The 21249-nt window shown below is 31.0% G+C and overlaps 1 protein-coding gene across 4 annotated transcripts in view; it reads left to right on the top strand.

Annotated features, from left to right (window-relative positions):
* The window catches only part of LOC139501199 (polyamine-transporting ATPase 13A3-like), a 39600-nt gene extending 25115 nt beyond the window's left edge, over positions 1–14485 (top strand). For all 4 annotated transcript variants that reach the window (XM_071290189.1, XM_071290192.1, XM_071290191.1 and 1 more), the window contains exons 16-31: positions 2483–2624; positions 3194–3277; positions 4578–4737; positions 5213–5333; positions 5856–5980; positions 6629–6810; positions 7668–7775; positions 8227–8306; positions 8660–8812; positions 9370–9466; positions 10269–10341; positions 10977–11127; positions 11889–12034; positions 12570–12658; positions 13344–13427; positions 14001–14485. In XM_071290189.1, coding sequence (XP_071146290.1) covers positions 2483–2624; positions 3194–3277; positions 4578–4737; positions 5213–5333; positions 5856–5980; positions 6629–6810; positions 7668–7775; positions 8227–8306; positions 8660–8812; positions 9370–9466; positions 10269–10341; positions 10977–11127; positions 11889–12034; positions 12570–12658; positions 13344–13427; positions 14001–14387 — 2182 coding nt within the window. In that variant the 3' untranslated portion in view covers positions 14388–14485. The remainder of the gene's footprint in view (positions 1–2482; positions 2625–3193; positions 3278–4577; positions 4738–5212; positions 5334–5855; positions 5981–6628; positions 6811–7667; positions 7776–8226; positions 8307–8659; positions 8813–9369; positions 9467–10268; positions 10342–10976; positions 11128–11888; positions 12035–12569; positions 12659–13343; positions 13428–14000) is intronic.
* Positions 14486–21249: the final 6764 nt, after the last annotated feature.

Genomic DNA, 21249 nt, shown 5'->3' with positions numbered 1-21249 from the left:
TCAAACAAGAAAAGGTCATAAGTACATGGATTTCCCATCCGTACAATCATTTTCTATGTTCAGTGGACTGTGAAAATTAGGTAAAATCTTTAAATTTGCAGTAAAATTAAGAAGATCATATCATAAGGAACACATGTGCACTAAGTTTCAAGTTGATTGGATTTCAACTTCATCAAAAACTACTTCGACCATAAACTTTATAACCAGAAGTAGGACGAACGGACAGACCAGAAAACATAATGCCCATAAATGGATCATAAAAATAGTAAGGCTTGTTACATACCCGCCAACTTTTGAAAGTTCCCATAGGGGTTTTAGTGCACAACAACAATTTTAAGGTTACAATTTTAAGCGAAGTATTTTGCACGATCTGGATTGTCTAGAAAAAGTGTCATATTTGTATGATGAGCTTACATGCCTTTTTCTTAAGTCTGTTTGCATGATTCTAGTTATTAAATCGGTAGAAGAGATGAAGCTAGCAGATCAGTGTTTATTTTCTTGCGCAAGAATATTAGATGCTTGTTGAAATTTCCAATTTTGAATTATGCACACAAAGATGGACCTTTAACAGGTTGGGAACAACACTCCAAATGAGCGGTAACCTTATTGGAAGAACATTACAATCCACTGTAAAAAAATGAGCACATTTTTATTCATATTATTTGATGAAACTTTCCCCCAAGAACTATGTATCTATTAAGTACTAAATGGTCAAATATGTCAAAAGAATTTTCTGTTGTTTCTTAACTTATATCTTCTTTAATAACTTGACCCCTCATTTAGAAAAGTTGTTCCAAATATAAGAACTTTCCCACTTTTGAGTTTAATAAAAATCTTAAAAATGTTCTTTCTTTTTTTTCAACAGTAAAATGACCCCTTGTTTTAGGAACAGTCCCTCATTTAAGGGACACCACTCATAATTGGGTGGGGGGGGGGGGGGGGGGTCCCAACCTGAATACAAAAATAAAATATGTTACAACCAGTATTATGTCAATAAATTAGTGAAAAAAAATACTATTTACTATCTTTATCATGTTTATGGTAGTACAGTAGACTCCGGACAATCGGATACCCAAAATTTCAGCTAAAAATATCCGATTACCCGATATATTAAATTAGACGATGAATGTATATTCAATGAATATTCTACAATAATAAGTAGATCTATTGCTTAATATGTGAAAGGGCTGGAGGATTGATGGAGTGATTTTTATCAGTTACATCACCACGATGTTTGAGAGAAAAATTATCAGCTGATTATGTAGCTATAATGATTAAATTTGTTTCCACTTGCAGTTTTTAAATCCTATATTTATTAAAATCAATCAAATGTCCTGAAATATTTATGCAAATTATTATCTTCCATCCATAGTTTGTCTTTAATACTTGTTTAGTAAACAAATTATTTACATTTTCACACAGGTAAACTAATTTGGCTATAATAGATCACAGCATGTCTGAGTAGAATCTCTTATCTAAAATCGTAATTGTTATAATTTTATTTCTTTAAATAATCAAATTTAAATTTATGAAAATAATCATGATTGATAAATAGTATTGCTTAAAGTTTACACTTTCAGAGACTATTTATGTTTAGGTCATGGTTCTACAGGCTTCTGCACATATTTGTAAACCAGCCAATATGGCCGCCACACGTGATTACCTTTGCACATGTGAAAAAAATATTTCTGACAAAAGTCAGATTTCTCTTGTCAAAAGGGATTTATATTTATTTTGCAATAAATTATTCAGAAGGGAGGTACATTCAGTTTCAATTATATTTCTTATTCTATGAGCATTTAGAGTTTAATTAAATTCTCCCAACAGTAACGTACTGCTCTTGTCAACTGAGTCTTGAATAATTTTATAAATAGATTCAAACCATTTGAAGTAGAAAGGCGTCTAATTCACATGACAAGGAAAACAATGAATAAAGACACCAATTTAATAAGAAATAGATCCTTTTTATTTATTAAAAGCAAAATCTTCTTGTCTGCAAGATTGCAAATTCGTAACTTCAAGGGCGAACTTGTAAACAGGGCGAGTTGTCCCGATACCAAATTCACGCATGCGTACTACAAATATCTACAGTAAAAACATCCGGTTACAAGTAAACAAATACCGTTCATGGATTTCATGTGGATGAGATGAAATCTATTAATTTACATAAATAAAAAGGTCATATTTACGATAGTGATTGTTTTTCAATCCTAATTTACAAATTAAATGATTCAGATGCTTAATCATGTGTAAAAATCGGTGTCAGGAATCTTAAGTTGTTATGAAATTGTAATACACAGAAACGAATGCGGCATACGGAGGCTCAATGAGTTTAAAGTCGGTCCCATAGGTCTTCAGAAGACTTGACGTCTTCTTCCACCAAAAACTGAAGATCCAGGGGTTTTAGTTATTTATAGAAATAACTTTTCATCTCTTGAACTAAATGCTTTGTTTTATTAATTATGTTATATAACTATTGTAGATTTCAGGAAGACGAAGATGCTATGTTATTGAGAAATGGACCATTAGTATATAATATGGCCACTTGTCATTCTCTGACCATAATTGATAAGAACCTCAGTGGTGATCCTTTGGATCTTATCATGTTTGAGGCCATTGGATGGGTAGGTTATTTTTTGTTCATTTCACTTTTTATACCAAATTTTTCAGTGAAGAAACTGCATATTTGTCCACTAAATCTTATTTGAATATAGTAAATGTGATTTCTCATAAGAATGCATTTTACAGTTAAATCTGTACCACTTTTACTATAAAGGTTTTGAAAAAATATATCTCAAAATGGAATGTTAATGTGCATAACTATTTTATTCAAAGGTCAAAACATAAGGTTGTGCGCATAAATTCAACATTTATTAGATATGAATTCTTTAGAGTTTTAAACTAATACTATATATCTGTACAACCTCTCCCTTCACTTTGGGTCTTCCTCAGAATTCAATTTTTGCAGCTTCCATGTACATTTAAACTGGTAAACTACCCTCCTTTAAGAGTAGACTAGTCCGGCAGATAACCAATCTATTGGACTAGGCTACTTGGAAAGGAGGGTTGTTTACCTGACCTAATAATGACTTCATGGTTCAGCTAACAAGAAGGCTAACCAATGATATTACCTTTGACTACACACTCAATGAAATCGTCTGTAAATAAAATTTCTATGTTTTATGATTTATAGGATTTAGAAGAACCAGGACAAGAAGAGTGTAGATTTGACATGATGGTTCCTACTGTAGTTTTCCCATCACCTAAATACCATCCTGTAAGTAAATCTTCCATTTTCCTGCTATGTCAAAGTAAGAACAGATTGTTCTTTGACATTGTTTTCGCTGATAGTTCTCAATCATTAGGTATAACTCATTCATATGCTGTCTGCTCTATGGTCGGGTTGTTGTCTCTTTGACACATTCCCCATTTTCATTTTCAATTTTATAGTAAACTTAGGATTGGTCTATTAATCATACTAATGAAGTTGCTGGGTTAAATAACAAGAAATCATAAAATTTAAGTTTTGCAAAGTATTAATGAACCCAAGTAAACAAACAAAAACAATGCGGTTGTTAAGCTTTTGAGTGATTTAAATCTTGTAGAGTGGGGTGCTCATTTTCGTCATATCTTTCCATGTTTTCTACAGTTTATGTTCAGGTCTATATGTTTTTGAAGTATACTCATATTTCTATATGAAGATAACTTCAAATGCAAAATATTCTTAAGCTTGAAAACGTGTTTGTTTGAAAATAATCATCTGAAAAGTTAGATTTAAGGGTGTTTGCAATTGCCTGATGTTTTGTCAATGGGGGACACATATTCGCCGTCTTTATATATTTATTTAAACCCAAATAACTGCAGCTTTAAACAATATTTTTCAAATCAACTTCAATATAGATGGCAATAGCAGATATTTTAAAGGTGTACAGAACTGAAATTTAGGACAATCAATAAAAAATTTACTAAGAAATACTTCTTTGAAATCATGTTTTTCATTCAGGAAATTGGCCAAAAATCAATGTCCGTTTTTCGTGCCTCTGCGGTAAGTGCCGCAATTTTGTCCTAGTTTAAAAAAATAACCATATTTGTTATAAAAATCTAAGTCACTGGCATATTTCTTCCATTTCAGCCATCTTTTGAAGTATTTACACCTCAAAATGGTAAAACGGCAAAATTGTGTCCCCGGCGAAGATGCGCACCCCACTCTAAGATTGTGGAATAGTGAAAAATAAAGTCTTTTTGTAAGAAACTATGTAATGCTTTTAACTTTGTCTATTATTTTCCAAGGTACTGTGGAATCATTATTATTTGTGAAATACCAATTTTTGTGGATTTTTAGGTTTCAGATGAACCTCATATTCAAATGTTCAACTATCTATGAATTTTCTATAGGCTTGAATGCAGACTTTAGCAAAACCACAAAAGCTAATATCCATGAAAATGTGAGTATACCTCAATCCATGAAAATTGGTACCCACGAAAAAACAAAACCAAAATAATAATAAGAGATGTGCTACAATTTAAGTCTTCTCTACAGAAATAGTCTGTTTTAAACATAATGTATACTTTTACAGGGTAGTAATAATGTACAGATAGGTGTAGTTAGACAATTCACCTTTACGTCTTCCCTACAGAGAATGTCTGTTATTGTCAGAAATCTTATAGACGACCATTTTGAATTGTATTGTAAAGGTGCTCCTGAAATGATTGCATCTTTATGTAATCCAAAATCAGGTAAATATTGAACAATTTTGGAATATTGAATTAAAACCAATTTATTGTAATCAACTTATCTGGAAATTTGAATTTAAGTTTTATAATGAAAAAAGATTGTTTTATAGAATTATGTTTCCTTCTTGAGAATTGAAATACACATTTGAGGTTATTGACTATAAAACAAAAATCAGTTCCTTCTTAATTTTTTGGTCTGAAAAGGATTGTTCTGGTTATTGATCTAAGGACCACAGTAAACAAATACTGACTTGTAGAAATCTATACATTTGTGTCAACCATCCTCGTAAAATAAATATTTGATTTCTGCATCATAAGCTAGCTTAAAAATACAAAATAATATACAAACATTTTACAGATTAATAGAGTTATCTTCCTTATATATGTAAAACAGAATGAAAGTAATCTAAAGAAAATATATACAGAAACGACAAAAACAGTTAAAATATATATAAACTATTCTACCATTAACTTTCAGTTCCAGAAGACTTTCAGTCTAAGCTATCATCCTACACCCAGCATGGTTATAGAGTCATAGCTATGGGATGGAAACCATTATCTAGTAAAATGAACTTTGTCAAGGTTCAACGAGTACAGAGGTAAATAAATCACCAACATTTGTAGTTTTCAAATGAATACAGAAACATTTTTCCTTTGTATCATTTGATGCATAAACATTTGTAAATAATTTTTAAAAAAATTCAGCCGGATAAAATGCTGATTTTTATGCCCTATTTATGGGAATTATGTTTTCTGGTCTGTTCGTCTGTCCGTCTGTTTGTTCGTCTGTTGTACCGTTCGTCTGTCTGTTTGTCCATCCATTCGAGGTCGAGGAAATTGAAGTCCAATCAACTTGAAACTTAGTATACATGTTCCCTATGATATGATCTTTCTAATTTTAATGCCAAATTAGAGATTTTCACAGTCCACTGAACATAGAAAATGGGGACACATTTTTGTTTTCCTTTGCATTCCTTCTATCTACAGATTTGTATCTTATTTAATGAGAATCTTCTTTTCAATCTTTGGCTTTGAATAATGTCTTCCTTCTCTATTTTCTACTTACTAAGTCCATTTTATTTCAAGCCTTTAAATCAAATTTCTCACAAATTTGTTTTTAGGGAACAAGTAGAAAGAGACCTAACATTCCTGGGATTTCTGGTGATGGAAAATAAACTTAAACCAGAGACAACAGCTGTCATTCAGGAACTTAAAGAGGCAGACATTAGGACTATAATGGTAACAGGTAATGTCAAAAGAGGACAAACCAGACTGGTTAACTCTCTTGATTAAATAATTGGCACAATAATACTAGTCTTCATTAAAACTCTTTACAACAAGAAACTGTTTGGTTAAGACACAATTTCCAATTCAGTCAGGGTTCCTTTTAGACATGTTTCACTGTATTGGTTGAGCAAAATATACATTTTACAAAATATTTTTTTTACTTGAAACAATCTGTTAATTTCTCTTCTTTTGAATCTACCTTAACCTACCATTTCTAAAAAAGGATGTAATAAGAATTTAGTTGGATTTGTTTTCATAAATGACCATTCAGACAAAAAAAAAAACAACAAACAATGTATATATAAAAAAGAAGATGTGGTATGATTGCCAATGAGACAACTCTCCACAAGAGACTTAATGACACAGAAAAGAGAAATAAAACATTAATATAATGGAATATGAAGACAGCTCTCTCACAAGCAAAAATAGTTTATTGATTTTAATCTGTTGTTTAAAATCATGTGTTGACTTCTATTCTGTGCAATTGGATATTCAGCAAAACACAATAGTTAAGTAATTTTCATTTTGATTTGTTTATGGTTGCAGTCCAATTTATTTTATATCAAAGTGTGCAAAAATGTCTTACAGAACTAATCTTCTTTCACAGGTGACAATATGTTAACTGCTCTGAGTGTAGCTAGGGAGTGTGGAATGGTCAATAAACCAGATCATATTATTATGGTTGAATGTTTCATGAACTCGGGTCTGGCTGAAGAAAGTCAGCCTGCAATGGAATTTGTTTATGCTGAAGATAGGAATAAACCTGTTGAGGAAATATCAACTGATTTAGTAAGCATACTTTGGCTTGAATAAACCAAGCTATAGAAAAGTAGTTAAGTAGATAAAGGAAGATGTGTTATAAGTTCCAATGAGACAACTCTCCATCCATGTAACAATTTTAAAAGTAAACCATGATAGATCAAGGTACGGCCTTCAACACAGAGCTTTGGCTCACACTGAACAGCACGCTATAAAGGGCCCCAAAAATAAATAGTGTAAAACCATTCAAACGGGAAACCAACGGTCTAATCTATATCAAAACGAGAAACAAGAAACCTGTATGAACTACATAAACAGACAACTGTACATCAGATTTCTGACTTAGGACAGGTGCAAACATTTACAGCAGGATGTTTTAATGGTACCAAACCTTCTCTTTTTCTGATACAATAGTATAACATCACAACATAGTAGACACTATAAAATATCAATAGAAAGGCTTGACTCAATCAAAAAACGCAAATTAACACACAATGAAATAATAGATTTGATCTGTGATTTGAAGCTCGTTTTTGCCTAATGAAAACAGAGTTTTTGAGTCCAATTTCAAATTTGAACATGTTTGAAAATGCATACAATCATAAAACTCAAACAAGACAAGTGATGTTTTGATCTTCTCATCTCATCATGATATGCATATTATCCATGAAATACAAAAAACGCTGAATTTAGAAAGTTTAATGAAATATTTAGCTTAAATGGGATACATGAAGATGAGGTCTGTTTGGTTTTAAAAACCACAGTTGATACATAATACAGAACATATATCAACATTAGATCAATTTTTTTGAATTTTAAAAAAAACCTGTTTCAGAAATAATTTTCTTACCACAGAAGTGAATGATACACATTTGTATATTTTCCAGGACATGAAGATCCAGATAGAGGAAGTTGGAGGAGAAATGTTCCATTTTGCTGTCACAGGAAAATCATTTTCAATTCTCAGACAACATTTCCCAGATACTTTGTCCAAGGTTTGTTCTTAGGCACTTATATCAATTATAAAAAATGATTGCAGAAAATATTAAATAATCCATTAAAATGTATAATTTATGCCTGATACCACAACTTACATTAAATTATAATTCAACAAAGTGTCAAAACTTATAGGTGATCAATGATTCTACAAACCTCTTGTAAAACTCAATCAGACAAACAAATGTAGAAAGATTAAAAGAAATGAAAGGATTACTTCTATTTTGATCACATTTTACAGCATGATGGCTATTCCAGAAGAAGAAAAAAATGAAGGGGTTGACAACACTATTTTTACGCCACTTCCAATAGTTAATATTTTCGATCATTACAGTGTTATATTTGCTTCTAATCCTGTTATCCAAAGAAAAAAATATTTTGTGGCGTCAAACCATCTCATATATTATTTCCTCAAATATTCTTAATAGTATTATATACACATTTTAACAGATTGTTGTGAGAGGTACTGTCTTTGCAAGAATGTCACCAGACCAGAAAGCTCAGCTTGTTGAGATCCTTCAGCAAATAGGGTAAGTTTATTGTCATCCTTAAAGCATATGATAAAATAAATGAAATCAGTTGTTTTCTTTTGAAAAGAAACTCAGATAATGACATTATTTATATAAATTTTCCTTTGATAACCTCAGGTTCCAACTCTTTCAGCCAAGTTGACCTTCAAAGAAATTTTGTTATTCAAAGCAATCCTGATGAAGGTAAACCCATAACATTTATACTGCATTAATCATTCAAATTCACGGTTCACCCTAAACCCACAAAATTCTTGAAAATTGGTATTCTAATTTCTATTATGAATGTATGCTACACCGATATGTATGAATTGGTATTAAATCATGCCATTAAATTGTTATAATATTATTAACAGATATTACGTTGCTATGTGTGGAGATGGTGCCAATGATTGTGGAGCTTTGAAGATGGCACATTCTGGAATATCATTGTCAGAAGCTGAGGCATCTGTTGCTTCACCATTCACCTCAAAGACACCAAATATCACATGTGTTCCTAACTTAATCAAGTAAGTATCAAACATAACAGTTGTTCCTAACTAATTTATGTTAGAATCCAAGTGATCTTCCAAATTAATAAGGCATTTAACTTTATATCTTTTATATCAACAGATTTAAGCAGAATATTTTTCAAATTGCCATGTTTGTTATTTTCAAGCCATATAGTATAATGAACAATTCATCCCTTTCACATTTACAAAATTTGCATAAGATCCTTGTTCCGATCAGTGTTTGCTTCAAAAGAATACAAATTGTAGTCTCCTATTTTATGATTGGAAATTATAACTTGCAAGAAGATATTTATTTGTCAATCACAACCAAAATGATCCTTTTGTAGCAAAAAGAAATTTGAGAATAAATTCTCTGAAGAAAAGTTAAAAACAAGTCTTGACATTATATTTTTTTCTGTTCACCATTATAAACAACACACCAAGATATGATTTTGTTATGTCCTATCTACATTGAAGACCTGTTGGTGACCATCTGCTGTTGTTTTTTTCTATGGTCGGGTTGTTGTCTCTTTGGCACATTCCCCATTTCCATTCTCAATTTTATGTATTTTTAGACAAGGAAGAGCTGCCTTAGTTACATCCTTTGGAATATTCAAATATATGGCCTGTTACAGTTTGACACAGTTTACATCTGTCTGTATCTTATATTGGGTAGGTATTATACTTCAAATAAACATTGAAAAGCATTTGTTTCACATTTATTTTAAATATTGTAAGTTATAAAAAAAGTGTTATTTTACAAATGTATTGCCATGCATGCACTGACACATCTCATTTCCATGAAAATTATTTGCCCCTCCCCCCTATGTCAGGGTTCATTGACTGTAAAAAACTGTTTTGCCTAGTTCAAATGATACACTGCCAAAACATATTTAACAATAAGTTCTATGAGATCCTGACCTTCTCCATTTTAATCTTCATCAATGCACTAACAAAAGAGACATTAAAGAAGATACAATAAGAATCAATGAAGGAAAACATGTTAATAAGAATCTAATTAAACACAAACTGATTTAATATTTTAGTCCTCTGAACATCCAGCTTTGCCAACACATATAGTTCGTTTTCTGACATGTATTACTCAATTTATTTCTCTTGACTGGGCGGAGTTTAGCCGGTTTGCTCATAATAAACCAGTCCATCTATAGATAGGTGTTTTAGAATAAACTCATCAATGAAGTGTCCAGTTATTCTTTTGTAAATTCCTTTGATGACACTGATAGGTGATTAGAAATCAGTTATAATTATAACGGCAATCATCCTTATCACACACATCTTAAAATGGACTGTCCTTATGCAAATTAAAACGTAAGCTCCGCCTGATCAGTTGAAATAACATTGGTAATACATCTGCTTCTTCTGCATCACAATTTGAAATATGCAAACGACTTCACTTTATTCAACTCTTTACATAATCACTAATCAATCAATCAATCAATTATTTTTTCTTCAGATTGGAATAAACCTGACAGACTTTGAGTTCTTATATGTGGATTTATTTTTATTGGCTTCTCTCAGTATAACATGTAAGTGTAACTAATACAATTATTAATAAATTATAGAACCAAATCCCAATAAAGGGACACATAGGAGCTTCATTTTTGACTGAGGATATAGTTTGTAAATTTAGCCTACATGTACTACATATCTATATCTAATGGAGTCTTTGATGCACATAAATTTGTTTTGTCGAAACAATAACAATAAGGACTGAAATTATACTTTATGTATTGATTTTGAAACCCCTAAGGAAATTGTATTTCATGTCTCCTGTATATGAAATTGTAGGGAGCTTTGGTATTTGAGCATCTGGAAATTGGTGGGAGTACCAGTAGCGTTTTAAGATGAGGGACAGAAGATCTTTTTCTAAATTATTGGAATAAGGTTTATTTAAAGTTTCTGATTAACTCAATCAGAAACAACTGACTATATAAATATATATATGTGACTGTGAGAGACTTTTTTTGGTAGTCAAGGTTGTAAAACACCCCTTTGTATAAACTGAATATGTAAAGCTATGACAATTTTTATATTGGTTAATGTTGGGGGATACAAGTTATGTAACTAAATATCTTCTTAACATAATACCGTACATTCAGAAATTTTTGCAGTTTTACAAATGTTGAATGAAGAACAAAATTTCATGTTTTTTATATTACAGTTGGTAGAACAGATGCATACCCAGAGTTGGCGAAGGATCCTCCAGCTTTTAGCCTGACCAGTCTCCTCCCCATTACCTCTATTGTGTTACACATGATTATACAAGTGACTGTACAAATATTCAGTTTTGTACATGTTAGACAACAACCATGGTAGGTATTCATTGATCTTGTGAAATTTTCCAATAATTCTTGGAATTCTTTCATCTTAAAATGATAAGGGTTCATAGGAAGATTTGACATGTCGATATGCAGATAATTGACAACTCCCACAAATGAATTTTTAATCTTGAATGACCTTAGTGTATGTACAATGTTGAATTTTAAATACTACCTGCTACTTGGCATTATTGATTCTGAACATCTATGGAAGTTTCATTGTAATTACCAAAAAAAGAAAATAGCATCACTTCATTGGTTGAACTTTCATTGTTTAAGATGTTTTTTAGTGACAATCACAAAGCACTTTTGTAAATATTACACAGAGTTCTACTAATTTTGAAGTGGCCACTTTTGTTGATGCCAGAGTAGATCTTGATCTAACTTTACATGATTTAAAATCTTACAGTATACAGATGAAGAACAACATTAAAGTGGCATTTCTTTGAAATATGTATTGGCTATATTTTTGTATTGAATAATTTTTGTTTTGATTTATATCATCATGTATCCCTTTTTCCAATTTAGCGTATATTAATTTCATTTGATAGTTGATTAACAATGTATTATTAATATGAAGCCTATTCCAATCCTCCTATAAAACCTTTCATGGGAAAGGCCCCAATTTATATACGATGATGAGTAGCCCTTTAAGATTAACATGATTAAAGAAGATTTACTGTTCTGTCAAATGTTTTATGCAGATTAAAAACTGTATATCAATTCATTTATCCAAATGTGTATCTTTTTTCTAGGTTCACCCCACATGTGCCAAATGAAGATGATGAATATGCTTCCTATGAGAATTCAGCAGTTTTTTATGTATCAACCTATCAGTTTATGACCTTAGCTGTCACTTTTGCCAAAGGTGCTCCATACAGGAGGTCTATGTTTAACAATTGTAAGTAGTAATCGTACTAAACAAGCCTATGAATATGCAACAATGTGGAATTTTCCAAAATCTGATGTGACTGATGCTATTGCCTGAATTTATTATGATACATATTTGTTATTGTGTTAGCTCACCTGGCCCAATGCGTCAAGTGAGCTTTTCTCATCATTTGTCGTCTGTCAACAGTTGTGGTTGTCTGTTTACTTTTACAAAAATCTTCTTCTCTGAAACGACTGGGCCAAATTAAACCAAACTTTGACACAATCATCATTAGGGTTTTGTAACCCAACTTATTTTTTTGCTGATACTTTATTTTGCGTTTTACCTTTTCTGGTCTATTTCGCAGCTATTAAATTTTGCGATTTTCTTATTTCTGGGGAAAGATCTAAGTTTTACATATTCGCGACGATTTATATTCGCGTTATTTTTCCACTCAGGAATGTTGCGAAAATAAATCGCTCGCGAAAATAAGTTCTTGTTAATAAAGATAAAAATGAAAAGTGAAAAATTTAACTTTTAAAATTATTTTCTTCAATTCTTTCAGACTGGTTCCTGGCTAACCTGGTTATCTGTTTAGGTGTTACACTGTGGATTACCATTTATCCACCGCCAGCAATTCTAGAGTTTATTGAGGTACATATATAAAATACTGTTTTTAGAAGTTTGATAATATAATTACTATGTAGATTTGATTTTTAGACAAATAGAGAATGAGTTTGAGTGGTTTCAGAAGTCTGTCTTTTCTGTTCAGCAGTTTTCTGCTTCAAGTTGAGTTTATGTACTTACATGAAGGTATTTTGATAAACCTTTGTTAAATCAAACAGGATTATGATATTAACTTTATTCAAGATTATTAAATGAACTTACACTGCTCCAAAAAGGAGATAAATATGTTTAGACAACTTATCCACAAATTGAAATACCTCAAAGCAACAAATTTTGCAGCCTCTTATTTAACAAAATTAATTTGGACAGCTTGCATAAATATGTTTCTGTTCGAAATAATTGTATGATTTTTATGCATCCACTACACTAAAGAATTTATTTACTGGTTACATAAAAAAAATCATTCAGTTCAAATAAAATCAACTACAAAATTATTGTAGAAAATTCAGAAGTTACAACATGCCATAGTTTTGAAGTGTTTCAGATAGAGGGCCAAAGATCGACAAACATACATCAAACAATTACTAGTCTCAAATTTTGAATATTCAGCGACAAAGCTATGAAGTGTTGTAATGTCATCTTTTGAAAATAAATGTCTATAAATGATACAGTTGAAATTCACGTGTTTTTAAAGATTGTCTTATTTTTACAGTTAAAACCACCACCAGTAATAACTTACAGATTGCTGTATGTAGGTGTCGCTGGTGTCAACTTTTTACTCTGTGTTTTATTAGAGGTAAGTAAATAATGATAACTTGTAACCATTTGTCAAGCTCAATTTTGATATTTTTCTTGGGGATAATTTTCCTTAATCCAACAGTCTAAATACTGTTATGTGTATTACTGAGGATTTATTTTTTTACTCCGGTAGTTAAAGGTATTGTGAATTTCTGCTTTAAATGTTATGATGAATTAGTTTAAACATATTTATTCATAGTGGATTGGGAAACAAGTTATTGCAACTTATATTAATCCTTTTCCACTTTGCGGGTGCAAGTACTGCCTTGTAGCAACATTAGCCTACTCTTTTTTAAAATCTACAAGGGTGTCTTTAATGTGCAAGAGATATGGCTCTCTCTAACACGGGCCAGCCATAAATTGAAAGACAGACACATTGTTCAGGTGTTTGAAAAATAACTAATTGTTTATGACATTATGACAGAGTTGTTGAAATCTATTTTGAGTTTGTTAATTCTTGTGTCTTGTGTATCATTTTCTGGAGTTATATATAGTATAATCCAGATTGACCCATGAATTTCAATATCAATATGATGAATTTTTCACAATAATAAGTATTTGCTTTTTTCAGACATATTTCATAGACAATATTTACACCAGGCGAAAACTACATGAAATGGCAGAAAAGATTTTACCTGGATGGTCCAGTGAATACAGTACAATTGAACATGAAATGAAAACATCTCCAGATTGGCCTCCACCTATTAGTCGAGAGTGCTCCCGAACTAATGGTTATCTTAGAATGGACAGTTTACCTGAAAGTGAGACTGCTGAACTTCTATTGGATACAGAATCAGGCTCAGAAACAAGCCTTAATAAGTCTTCCTCCTCCTTGAAGAAGTGTTTCAAGGGAGATAATTTTAGTTCTAAAACTAATGACAATATTAAAGAAAGTAATAAATTGGTGCTTAGAATAGAAACAAATTCTGATGATGATGTTGCTTTGTTGGATAGCTAGCACAAGCTTTATTATATATATAGGCATTCATTTCACTTATTGAAATCCAAAGAGAATCTCTTTTTTACAATATTGCAAGGTGAATTTATTTGTATAAAGTTAAAGATAATTTTGTGAAAATATCCGGTTGCATAATCAGATTACAAGGAAGATCAGAATTAAGGAATAACAACAACAAAAAAACTAAAAAAACTCACAAACCTGGGCTTGATCTTTTTTAAGATCATATTTATGCAAGTAGTTATTTTCACGATTTTATTTTAATCATGAAATTAGCTTTATAAATGAACCACTTGCCAAAATTCCACACTTTACAGTATTAATTGTAAAAAGCAAAATTTAACCATGCATTAATTGTAATTGTACACATTGCTTTAAGTTTTACATATCTTAAACAATCTCAGATATTACATGTTTATGTGTCATCTAGTAATCAAATCTACATTTGGTGTTTGCCATAATTTAGCATTAGGAATGAGAATCATTTGTGGTGTCTATTATAGTATCTAATCTATCATCTGCTATTCACTGTTTCAGAATCTAATGCATTCTGGGTAATATTTCAAAGCATACACCAAAACATTGTGATTGGCTAAAAATGTTCCAAACAATAGAAATTCAACCAATGATGTAATGTTATTTTCATTTTGGTGTACGAAAAATGAGATTACCCATGGTCTGTTAGATTCTGAAAAGGCCAATTAGTACTCTCTCCAGCAATGAATGAGGTAGATTAGTAAAGTTAGAGCTTTCGGAACCTGTAGTTATTTTAATAGTGGTATTCTTCCATATGCTTATTATTTTTATTAACATTGAATCTCATATAAGCATTTTTATCTTGTTTCTGACACAGAGGCTGACTATTCCATCTGTTTAACAGATCTAATGATTTTTCTTAACTTTGTCATACAATATTTGATACCATGTATATATATATATTTATAAAAGGTAGGTCTCAATTCTCTGAATTTTTTTCACACAAGGGCCATTTTCAAAATGTCTTCCAATTTGTATTTAAATTCATAGTATCGTAGTTCATTGTGTACACTATTGCCAAAATGATGATTTCTATTTTGCCTTTTAATACATTATTATTAAAGCATATTTCCATCTGTATGTTTATAACTACAGGTTATTAACAATTATTCTGTACTGATTTTAATATATTTAAGAGAAAATGGTGAAAGTTAAATATTCATTGAACAATCAACCTTTAAAAAAGGGGAGAGATCCGTTTGCGCCAAAAATGCGTCCTTTTGCGCCACAACTTTTTTTGTCCAATGCTACGTTTGCGCCACCTGTTTTAAAATTACATGGTATCATTTGCGCCAAAAATAAAATATACGATTGCGCCAATTAGAAGAAAAACCACTTTCCTCCTCCTTTATTCGGACATCGAACTGGCAGTTTACACGGCAAATATTTCCTTTTCTGAAACATACTTTCTTCTTACCGCCTTACTACTTCCCGATTAAATGTATGTAGTAGCTTGTAACTTCACTTTATTGTCCAAAAAGACAAACATTTAAAGATGAAATGCATAAAACAGTTCAGAATACTTCTTTTCTATTACTGATAGATATAGTTTCAGCCCAAACGGATGGTGGGAACACTGCAGCACTGTGTCATCAACATATGTGGCTAAAAAATTATCAGCAAAAGCTTCTATTTTCTTCTCTTTTTGGCATATCTTGTATTAAATATTCAGCAAAGCAATACTGTTTCTTCTCTCTCTGTACATGGACTGTCTTATGCACTTCAAGCCATTTCTCTCCAGATGCTCATCTTCATGGTGAAATATATCTCCGAACATATGATACTTTTTAAGCCAAACATAAGAATAAGTATTAATCATTAATATTTATGATATACATGTGTACAGGTAAAGTGGCGCAAATGAGTTCCGAATATTGGCGCAATTGATACATTTGGAAAACAAAATTTGGCGCAAATGAAACCCCTGAAAAACAGTAATTGGCGCAAAAGGAGTGTTGCCTAAAAAAGAGGGGTAAACAAAATAATTTTTTAAAGTGCCAACTTTCTGTTTAAATGAGTTAAAGTGCCTTATGTGTGAAGAATGGTGTTTGTATTTATTGATTTGTTATTTATTCTGTATTGTAAATATTTATGAAACGTGTGTATTGCTGAAGTTAGATTTTGTTACTATTAAAGAATATATTTTAAGGAAATACTAACTCATTCGGTTGGTAATGATATCATTTCTTGCTGTCTTTGACAATTTGTTTGTAAGTACCAGTATTTTGCTTAATTTTTGTTTACAGTATTGAATGGATCATCTCTAATTTTTTTTGAAACTTTTGTTCTTTTTTGTGATTTACCACTGTAATGGCTGTGAAAACAGATGACTTAGTTAATAGATAAAAAAGACATCCCAGGGAAAGGAAATCATTCGCTTTAACATTCAAGGTAAAAGTATTCAAAACAGCTTCAAATGGAATGAATCATTTCTAAATTCTTTTTACTAAATTAGAAATCAATAAAACACCTAAACAATTGTTTACCAATTAGTTTGGTAATTTGTATTTATATAAAAGTTATATGTTTCCTTACATAGATTAAACCAACATTAATCCAAACTCTGTAGTCATGTGATATTTTTTGTTCATTACTCATTTTTATCAAGGACTTGTTGGTTATAAAATAAAAAAAACTTTTGTACTATATGCCTCACTATGGTGGAGGGGGCATTAAGTATGCCCCATAATAAGTTTGGTTCTCTAACTTAAGTTTGCCACAACCAAATGTTATGAAACTAATACATAATGCTTATGACAATAAGACACAGACCTAGATCTAATTTGAGTGGTGTCACTTTTATTGTTATACCTCGTTTTAAATGGAAAAATTGCCGAAATTAGTTATTGTTCTCTAACTTCAGTTTGCCTCAACCAAATGTTATGAAACTTATACACAATGCTTATTACCACAAAACATAGATAAACTTAGTATTTGGGTAGCATCACTTTTGAAATTCTCCAGTTATGTCCCTTTATACAGCTATAATATGCAAGTTGGGCATCATATGTGTCCATGCACACAATCTCAATTTATTTTTACAACATATTTTATACTTTGCATTATATTCAGTAAGATGTGTGAAATATGAACTTTCCATTCACAGATCCAAGAATTTTATTTTTAAGTGTATATTCCAATAACTTATACAACTTATAGACATGCATGTACCATAATATGCTAGGCTTTACAGTTTGGTAAATGATTTTAAATTGTATATCATCATGATCATGTTTACATAATTTTTAAAAGGGAGGTAATTGCAATATCAGTATTTTGGATGTATTTTTCAGATCATTTACATATTTAATATAGCATGAATTGAAAGACACATATAATGATTATGCTTATGACCCAGGTTTATTTGTGAATTTATGTAATATGTTATAAATATGTTTAAAAAGGCATTTTTTCAAATTACAGTTATTTTGTTAGCTACGTTAATAAGGAAAATAGTTTTTAGCTCACCTGTCCCGAAGGGACAAGTGAGCTTATGCCATCACTTGGCGTCCGTCGTCTGTCGTCGTCTGTCGTCGTCGTAAACTATTTCAAGAATCTTCTTCTCTGAAACTACTGGGCCAAATACTTTCAAACTTTAACTGAATGTTCCTTAGGGTATCTAATTTATAAATTGTATCCGAAGTTTTGATCTATCAACAAACATGGTCGCCATTGCTAAAAATAGAACATAGGGGTCAAATGCAGTTTTTGGCTTATAACTCAAAAACCAAAGCATTTAGAGCAAATCTGACATGGGGTAATATTGTTTATCAGGTCAAGATCTATCTGCCCTGAAATTTTCAGATGAATCAGACAACCCGTTGTTGGGTTGCTGCCCCTGAATTGGTAATTTTAAGGAAATTTTGCTGTTTTTGGTTATTATCTTGAATATTATTATAGATAGAGATAAACTGTAAACAGGAATAATGTTCAGCAAAGTAAGATTTACAAATAAGTCAACATGACGGAAATGGTCAGTTGACCCCTTTAGGAGTTATTGCCCTTTATAGTCAATTTTTAACCATTTTTCATACATCTTAGTAATCTTTTACAAAAATCTTCTCTAAAACTACTGGGCCAAATACTTCCAAACTTTAATTGAATGTTCCTTAGGGTATCTAGTTTGTAAATTGTATCCGAAGTTATGATCTATCAACAAACATGGTCGCCATTGCTAAAAATAGAACATAGGGGTCAAATGCAGTTTTTGGCTTATAACTCAAAAACCAAAGCATTTAGAGCAAATCTGACATGGGATAATATTGTTTATCAGGTCAAGATCTATCTGCCCTGAAATTTTCAGATGAATCAGACAACCTGTTGTTGGGTTGCTGCCCCTGAATTGATAATTTTAAAGAAATTTTGCTGTTTTTGGTTATTATCTTGAATATTATTATAGATAGAGATAAACTGTAAACAGCAATAATGTTCAGCAAAAAAAGATTTACAAATAAGTCAACATGACGGAAATGGTCAGTTGACCCCTTTAGGAGTTATTGCCCTTTATAGTCAACTTTTAACCATTTTTCGTACATCTTAGTAATCTTTTACAAAAATCTTCTCCTCTGAAACTACTGGGCCAAATACTTCCAAACTTTAACTGAATGTTCCTTAGGGTATCTTGTTTGTAAATTGTATCCGAAGTTATGATCTATCAACAAACATGGTCGCCATTGCTAAAAATAGAACATAGGGGTCAAATGCAGTTTTTGGCTTATAACTCAAAAACCAAAGCATTTAGAGCAAATCTGATGTGGGTAATATTGTTTATCAGGTCAAGATCTATCTGCCCTGAAATTTTCAGATGAATCAGACAACCTGTTGTTGGGTTGCTGCCCCTGAATTGATAATTTTAAGGAAATTTTGCTGTTTTTGTTTATTATCTTGAATATAATTATAGATAGAAATAAACTGTAAACATGTATGTCAAGAAACATAGCTCCTATGGCTAAAATAGAACATAGGAGAAAATGATTATTTTTTTTGGCTTTTGAAGAAAATAGGACGATCCAAAAAATATTTAAATAAATTGAAAAGCCAAAATAATCATTGATGAGAGATTTAACCAAAAGAATTAAGGTGAGCGATTCAGGCTCTTGAGAGCCTCTTGTTTTTTATAAAATCTGACAGCCCTGTCAATTATAATACAATTTATTAAACTTTTGAACACATATTGTGAAAAAAATTTAAAAAAATCAAAACCTAGCTCAATGTTCAACAGGAGAGGGATATGCACACATTTTTTTGTGGATTATAAAATCTCAAATAGCTTATATTATTGTTTTGTGACATGCCAACTTTAAATTAAAGTTTAGACACCAAGTGTTCAGATTGAAGTTTAATGTAATCTCAAAGATAAGGCCAGTCATAAAACTTTGTTACAATTATGGTACTCAGACTCTGAAATTAGCTTATCAAAACACAAGATTATAGATTAAGTGTTTCAAGCACAAATTTTACACTCCAAGTAATAGATAAGATAAGATAAATAATAGTTTATTAAAGTGTCACCTATTGATCTACATTAAAATACATAACAACATCATAAAAAAAAGGATCAATACCCAGCCTATAAAAATTTACCAGACACTGTGTAATGAGTCAAGTTTTATGACCACAAGCCCTGAACTTGCTTCAATTGTAAGATCCATCATTTTCTTTGGACTACTGCTGTAAAATTAAATCAGTGGTGTTATCTTTGAGCTACAGTGACCCAGTTAATAATAAATTTTGTAATGAAAAATTGTTTATGAAATATGGTAAGTTTTTATGGCCCACCTACAACACTAGAGGGGCATTATGTTTTCCGGAATGTGCGTCCATTCGTCTGTCTGTTCTTTTGTACATTCGTTTGTCCGTCAGTCTGTCCCCCTTCAGGTTAAAGTTGTTAGTCAAGGTAGTTTTTGATCAAGTTGAAATCCAATCAACTTGAAACTTAGTATGATTTTTCTAATTATAATGCCAAATTAGATTTTTAACCCCAATTTTACGGTCCACTGAACATAGAAAATGATAGTGCGCATGGGGCATCCATGTTCTATGGACACATTCTTGGTTTTTTTTTTATCTGAATTGATCACAACATGTTTAATAGATATATTGATTATTCTTTTGCATATCCTTTCAAATTATGTGAAATCCTCCTGTTAATTTAGTTGGTTTCTTGTCCATATCTTTTTTAAATTGATTACATGTTTTGTGGTTGATCTCATTATACATGTATTTATTTATGATTTTTACAATGTCCAATTTTAACTTTTATTATTTATTGAAATGTTAATCAAAAGACTGTTTCTACATCTATGTAATGTTTTCTTTAATTTTACTTTATTCTATACAATATTATATTTAAATATCAAATATTTTCCGCCATTGTAAAGCTATAAACATTGTTACTAGGTTTCCTTGACAAGAAATTTTATGTCTATTGTTGCAATGCTTCACAATCATTTTAAAACATCAGATGGATTCAGAATTTTAAAGAACATTATATCACTTATCTGTATTTATGTTATTTAAGTCAATTGGTTATCTATAATACTAAAATTACGAGGTCCAATTTGTCAGCCTTCATCGGGTAAAAACGACAAATCAAAGAATTCAACTCTATATAAAACTAATATAGGACAATGGTGTAGATTAAAAATTACACCACTCCAGACCCTTCTGTTTTCCACATAATTAATATTGCCAATAATTAACAAGTTCCGGGTCGAATCCGATACCGATACCAATAGTATATTCACCTGTTAGCTATTACCTTATCTGTACGTTCCGCAATTGACAGGCGCACCACCAAACGGTGTATTTAGGATTTTGCTATATA

Source organism: Mytilus edulis, chromosome 13 (assembly GCF_963676685.1).
Source record: "Mytilus edulis chromosome 13, xbMytEdul2.2, whole genome shotgun sequence".
NCBI classification, from domain to species: Eukaryota; Metazoa; Mollusca; class Bivalvia; order Mytilida; family Mytilidae; genus Mytilus; species Mytilus edulis.
The sequence above is the reverse complement of the archived record's forward strand: the minus strand, read 5'-3'. Positions and strand labels throughout refer to the sequence as shown.